The following is a 7190-nucleotide window of genomic DNA, read 5'->3' on the forward strand; positions in this document are numbered from 1 at the left end:
ATGATTTGACATGTCAACAATATATAATTAATTACGTCTATATGTAAAAATACGAACCATTAGATGCATGGTTTGGATATTACTCATATGCTAGGATCTCATCTACCGGGCTGAAGACGCTAGCTGAAACTTTTAAAGAACTTATAAAATATGTTCAGGCCCATGAATTTATTGGGCTGAAGACGCTAGCTGACCCGACTCATTCAAGGGCATTCTTGTAAAAAAAAAGCCCTCCTAATGGATGATTTTTGGAGGGGCATCGAGGGAAAGCAGAGCACAGTGTGACGCCTACGCATCGAACGAAGATGGGGGGAGGAATGGAAACGCACAAGAACCGTTGGATCGAGGACTGGTCGACGGCGAGGGAGAATCTGGAGCACAATTTCCGCTGGACGCGCCGCAATTTTGCACTCGTGGGGATATTCGGCATCGCTCTACCCGTCCTCGTCTACAAGGGCATCGTCCGGGAATTCGTGAGTTTTTCGTTCATTTTGATGCTATTTGTTTGGATTTTGATTCGTTTATGCCCTATTTCTGTGTCTCGTTCAGAGTCTCTTGCAATTTATGGTGATTTGAGTTTTTTTTTCCCCAAGAAATGTGATTGATAGGTTCGGTTTTGTTTGGTGTTAGTGCCTTTTGTGTTGAGTTTTCATTATGGTTTGGTAATAACGTGTTATTCAGATTTGTTATTGGCAAACATGTCAACCAGAGTGAGGGGCAGCTTGATTAGATATCAAAATTAAAGCTTTCCACTTAAAAATTGAGATTTTTCTTCAAATTTTGGTAGGATTTCGTATTGCTATCAATAGCATGTTGAAATATTTTTTTGTATGTTTTTTTTAAATGTTGGTTGTGTAGAGTGTTTTAGTTCAATTTCAGAGAAAATATAAGATTTCTGCTTGTGAGCTTGTGCTTGCAGTTCCAGGATTATGGTGAGAAATTAGAATCATACAATGTCATTGAGTTTTCTTCATAGTCTTGACAGTTACTTAAATATGAACATCTTAAAAACAGCCAGCTGAAATTTGACTTCTGAATAACCACAGTGGAGAAAGACACATAAAACTCTAAATAAGATACCAAAGCCATGAAAAGCAAACAAATGCTAGTAATGAAAACAGAAAACACTCATGCTCTTTATCCTGATTCTGATATTTTATGACAATAAAGTAATGTATTATGATGTTTCGATCAAAGCAGAAGTTGTGAGATATTCAATAGAATGCATTTTCCAAATTTTCCACACATTCTATTATCTTAAAAAGTTAATTGCGAGTTTAAAGAAGCTTAGGAAAATCATGTTTACTAACCAAAATTTGAGGTAGTTAAGTAAAAAGACCTCCAAAATCGGTTCTGGAGGGGAGAAAGATTAAGTATCTCACATGAATTAAAGATGGGCTCGAGGCTGACTAAGGTGTATCAATATGTTTCAACTTCTTCTGTAAAAGTGTGTTTGTTTCAGATAATTTTTTTATGAGTCAGTTTCAAGTGGCACACAAAATTGTTGCTAGGTAGATTCTAGGTAATTAGGATTGACTGGGAATACAAACAAGCAAATACAAGCATATGATGTGGGTAATTTACATTTCTTTGTAGGCAGGAGTTTACAATTATATTAGTTTTTAATTTGGGAATTCAAAGAAATAATTGCTGACAAGGGCGGACACTAGAAAGAAATCGAGTTAACTCTTTGTATAAGATGTTCGAATGAAAACTTATTAATATGAAAGTACTAAGTAGACCCCGTTCAGTCCTAACAGAGTGTGATACTCTCTGCAAAACTATCCCGACACCAATTTTGTAGCCCGTCTAAAACTTGTATTCATCACAGAGGTCGGACACAAAAGTGGTCTTACAAAAAAAAGCAAAAAAGTTGGAACAGATATAACTTTGCCTCTGGCAGCTCATTCTCTCTCACTCAGTGCGTTTAATCTTTGGATTCCTTACAAAATTTGCGCCATTTTTGGATATTTAGGTTCCGTTTGGACATGTACTTATAAAACGTTTTTATAGAAGTGTTTTTTAAAAACTTTTTATAAAATATTTTAAAAGTTGTTTTAAGAATAAATGTGTTTGGACAACTATTCTATGAAAATATTTTCACATTTAAAAAGTAACGTTGTTCATCTTTGCCTTCCATAGTTTCATTCTAAAAACATCAAAAAACATCTCTCTAGTGTTCTTTAAAAACTATACTTGGAGAACACTTTTTAAAAAGTATTTTTCAAAAATATTTTACAAAAATTTCATCCAAACACATACCTTAAGTTTTTTAAATTTATAAAACACTAAAAATGTTTTTAAAGTATATGTCCAAACGGAACCTTATTTACTAAAATTATCTTGTATTAAAAATATGCCTTTCTTTACTTATTATTTCTTCTCTCAATCTTGTCTCACATACTTCATGCTTTCCTCGTTCTGGTTAAATTTTATCCAGAGAGTTGGAATAATCGGTTCAGTTGACCTATCTGTTGATTTATGTATATATCTGTGAAAGTAATACACCCACACACACAAACTTGTTTTATTTCATTTTTTACTTTTTCATAAAAATAACTATTTTCAAATACATATGAAGTGTTTGTTGTTTTTCTTCTTCTTGTATTTCTGTTTGTTTGGTTTTCGTGTCAGTTGGATTCGAATTGGAACTTTCTGTTTCGTGTTTCATTGTGGTTGTATGAAAGTTGAATTGTTATTTAGTAATTAGTTGTTTTTTGTAAAATAATATTTGTTTAGTTGTTGGACTCCTAAAACTCGACAGTGTTGAATAATTCTAACCGTAATCTGGAGAACACAGAATATAACATTTGTTCAAATGTGGCTTGTGGATTTATTTAGCGTTCATAGAGTAATGTGTTAGCCATCAACCATAAATCAATAGGATATGTTTTATTTGATGGATTGAGTTGAAATGGCCTAGTAAATAGTGTTTAGAGTGGAAATCATTCATAATTGCCTTTTGATGAACCTTTAGTATATTTAAAGTCATCACTATTTAATTGATTGCTTGAATATAAGATCTTAATCATGTAATGTAATTTTGTGTTTCAACTTGAGAGCATGATCACCACTAGGCACTAGCACCACCACTGAAGTTGCATATTGCATTGTTGAAACAATTAGTGGACTATACATGCCACTTCTCAGCAACTGTGCTACTTGATTATTGTGCATGAAATGGAGATAGCCGTGAGTTGATGGGCCTTGTTGCTCTGATTTGTCATATGATGTCTTAAGTGAAAACCTGTCGAATCATCGTTGTTACTTTGTAAGTCTCAGATTTGGGGTATTACCTTTCATTTAACACATTGCAGGTTACAAATCAAGATGAAGTGCATTTGAAAATCAATAATAACCCTTTGTTTCCTTTTCATGACAGTATCTAGCATGCATAAATATTTGCATGTGTGCTTATTTTTCTGGAGTTGATCTCAAACCTGGAATGTGGATGCTTCTTTTTTTCCTTGAGATACTTTGTCTTTTGTAGACTTAAAATCAGCGGACCTCTAAAAAAGTTATACCATATGTTAAATGGGAGCTCCGTGTTTCTAAATATAGCCTTTACGTTATAATAAATTGTTTCTGCTTGTATTCTACATCTTTTAATCTAGAACTCACTCACCTTTTGCTAATTTTGATGACAGCATATGCAAGATGAGGACGCAGGAAGGCCATATAGGAAATTCGGATTCCTGTAATCATGCTACAGCTTTTATCTCAAATAAATGTGCCAGAAAATGGAAAACTTGATGCATTTTCCTAGTCCACTAAGTGTTGTATCACTTTCTCGAATCGAGAACCTTTGTTTTACATGCTACTCTCTCTCACTTGTTAGACTTCCATTTTGATGGTCAACAAAATTGACTCATTTTGTGAATGTGATGATGTGTTCTATTGTTTTTATTCCCGTGACATGGATAAATGGCTACATCTGTGATAAATGAGCTTATTTTATTGTGCTTCTACTAATGGGCACAAATTTATTCATTTTTGGTTTGTGGTATTGTTTACTGTTTGTTATTTAGGTTGCACAGTTCTCTTGTAGGGATCATATGAATTAACAAAAATTACAACCAGAAGTGTGGCGTAACAAAATGTTAAAAGATATTGTGAAGCTAAACTTGTTGATTATATTTGGTCAACTGTTGCATAGATGAACAGCATTAATTTAAATGATCAATGGAAACTACCGTACCTTCTTGGCTTATTGATAAAACATTTACAAACACTAAAAGCTATGGTCCAGACATAGGTGTAGAATACAGGGACAAGAACATGGTACTTGAGTTATCATTATTTAACTTCCCAATCATAGGGCCAATTCCTAGTTTCTGAAATCTTCGTAGAAGAATTTTTGGAAATCTTCCATGCAAGCGGCTTGCAGGTATAGTGCAACAACAATAGAACCATCCCCATCACGCCCTGGTAAGATCAAAGAATCACCATAACAATCATGAGTTCCGGGGCCCATAAATATTTCCTTCCCCCAACCAAAATCAGTGCCATAGAGTGGAAGTGCCATCCAGCTTACTACCCCTAGATTTGGATTCCCATAAAATGGCCCTTGATTTGTCTTCATGTCATGTATATCTTGTAATCTTGATTTTTCAAGTGATCAAGAGTGGAATACAAAAACTCGCTCGAGACCCTATTTATTGCTTCTCTTATTCTGCTTGCAGCATAGCCTGATGGTCTTGTTACAAGATCCCCCGAGTGACCAGTTGCAACCACATCGACTATTGCATTGCCAAAGTACTTTTCAGGTAATGGTGGTTGAACTCGATTGCGTATATCTAAACAGATTGCCAATCCGGTTGGCTGCTCATACCTGTGTCCACGAGCTCTGCATGCACACCTCCATATGTGTGTTGCTATGGCCTCATATCGTGGAGCCACGATCACCATCATTAAATGGCCTCGTTATGTTAGCTTCATTCTTGGGCATTTCAACTTGGATTTTTGTCAGCTTCAACATGGCAACAGTAGTTTCCTTTTTCCTTCTCATTTTCACAGCTGGGTTGGCCAATCAGAAGTGGAGGAGGATCAAACTGCTCGTGCTCGAAGCATGGTTGTGCAGATGGAGGATCTCCAGCTCGCAACAACTTCCTATCAAGAAAAGTTGCATTGCGTAAAGAATCTCAGCGTGCCAGATTAGCCCATTCAAATATAAAATGAAGGGCGCTTTGGCCATAAGCCACAGCATGGTATATACTGAAATTTAGAGCAATCCCACCACACTTGAATTTAGTTAGCTGCACAATGACCAAGGGGATTTCTTCCATAGGGGCTTTGTGGTTTATTGGATGAATAAGGTGATGAAAATGGGGAGATGGAGTGAAATCACCATGAAAATGGGGCTTTCTATAAGCTAAACACCCTTCCCATTGCACTCTAGTACGAGGCGAGCCCCATCTGTCTGGACCAGGTGAGCAGATCTTGATCAGATATTAAAATTTTATTTTAATAAATTTGATTAGCAGACATTATATTGTTACCTTTTTCTCATTGAAACGCAAATGAATAAGTTTCAGTTCAGTTCAAATCGGTTCAAACTAAAATCAAAATTGTTTGGAGCCATGGCTAAATGGTTAGATCCCAATTTAACCAACAACTCGAGAATCAGGTCCATGATCAGGCCTAACGTAACAGATTAAAAGCATACAAAATATAAATGAAAATCTCAAACGGACTACAGATGATGCCCATTCAATCATTGTTACACTCTCGACCCTACATTCATGAACTTGAAACGATGCGGGCCAAATTGACAAGTGCAGAAGGATGTACCGCCATATCCGAGCTTAAAGCTCAACTAGGAACTACAGATACAAAACATAAGGTCCAATGAAGAGGAAGAGCTGAAACTCCGGGTGGTGATCATTGAAAGAAACAAAGCCGAGGGATAACTTAATCTCCTTTTGAACTTGTACTTTAAAATATTTTTAGCATTTTATAAGTGAAAAAAAAAACATAAAATACTTGTTTGGGTAAAATTTTTGTAGATTTTTTTTTGAAAAAGTGTTCTTAAATTATGGCTTCTAAAGAACAAGTAGGGGGTGTTTTTGGAAAAAATAATGCGGGTAAAAAAAAGGGGGAATCATCTCTAAGTGGTAAATGGGTCATTATTCTCTCACATCTCTCATCGCTGACCCTAAAATGTTTATTTCCCTCTTTTTTATCCCACTCGTCTGTTTTCAACACTCAACTGCTTTTAAAGTCTCTCGACCGATCACCTTATCAAGAACTGCTCACCTGGTCCAGACAGTCTATCGACCGCTAGCTCATACTTACAAGTACACATCAACGGTTTTTAGAGAAAACTTCTGAAACAAGAAACAACATTCTCATAGTTACTTTTTTTAGAGAAGACTTCTGAAAAAAGAAACAACATTCTCATAGTTTTCTGTTGCATCTTTGAAAAAATATATTGTCAAGACATGCACAGCCAACAAGAAATTAAGAAAATCAAAATGTTTACCCGAAATGCTCATTGATGAACTTGTGCTCATAACATGTCTGCGACCGTTGCCTTCTTGATTTGGAAAGAGCCAAGCCTCGCACTTATTAAAGCTTACTCCACTTCAAGAAAGGACAGCATCAACAGTACATTTGCATTTATGAACCTCATAATAACTTTGTGACTGTCCATGTAAAGGACACTATAAATAGAGATTGCTTGAAGAGAGAAGAATACACAGAAGCTTGATCCATGCAAAACAAAAATCTTTCGCATCTAAGCAATCTGCTTGAGCACTTGAAATTGTCTTATCTACTTCCCTCACATCAACCCTCGCTTACTACGAAAGCTATCGGATCTTCTAGGATCAAATCAAGGGTTTCAAACTCCTCGACCGTTTAATATCGAAGGCTCGAGAAGAAATGTTCGATAGTTTGAATATGTAGATTCAAACGAAGTTGAAGTTGTAGAATTTTGATAAGAGCTGTGAATCTTATCTTGTTGAAATCTAAGAGTTCCGAGTTAGGCAATGGATAAGTCCTAATATTGGAATGGGTGTATTGCAAGAAATTGTAATAACCAAAATCTTCTAGTGAATTCCTTCTTGTGTGGAAAAATAGAAGACATAGAAGGATTTAACCTTCGAACTTCCGTATATCTTGTGTTCTTTACATTACTGTCTTTACTTTATCTTGTTGGTATAATTGTGATTTTAGTGTGAACGTTTCAC

The 7190-nt window shown here is 35.6% G+C and overlaps 1 protein-coding gene and 1 pseudogene across 1 annotated transcript; one reads left to right on the forward strand and one right to left on the reverse strand.

Annotated features, from left to right (window-relative positions):
* The first annotated feature begins 226 nt into the window (after positions 1–226).
* LOC140891947 (uncharacterized) lies at positions 227–3990 on the forward strand. Its single transcript, XM_073300656.1, has 2 exons — positions 227–473; positions 3648–3990. The coding sequence occupies exons 1-2, from the start codon at positions 306–308 to the stop codon at positions 3699–3701; spliced, it is 222 nt and encodes a 73-aa protein (XP_073156757.1). The 5' UTR covers positions 227–305; the 3' UTR covers positions 3702–3990.
* Positions 3991–4327: 337 nt separating this feature from the next.
* LOC140890368 (spermidine hydroxycinnamoyl transferase-like) lies at positions 4328–5509 on the reverse strand (annotated as a pseudogene).
* Positions 5510–7190: the final 1681 nt, after the last annotated feature.

Source organism: Henckelia pumila, chromosome 3, assembly GCF_033568475.1.
Source record: "Henckelia pumila isolate YLH828 chromosome 3, ASM3356847v2, whole genome shotgun sequence".
NCBI classification, from domain to species: Eukaryota; Viridiplantae; Streptophyta; class Magnoliopsida; order Lamiales; family Gesneriaceae; genus Henckelia; species Henckelia pumila.

Bases quoted from the DNA above. Each gene is read 5' to 3' on its own strand.
- LOC140891947 (XM_073300656.1), top strand. From the start codon at position 306: ATGGGGGGAGGAATGGAAACGCACAAGAACCGTTGGATCGAGGACTGG. The intron at 474-3,647 runs GTGAGTTTTTCG...TTTTGATGACAG, and splicing joins AGGGCATCGTCCGGGAATTC to CATATGCAAGATGAGGACGC.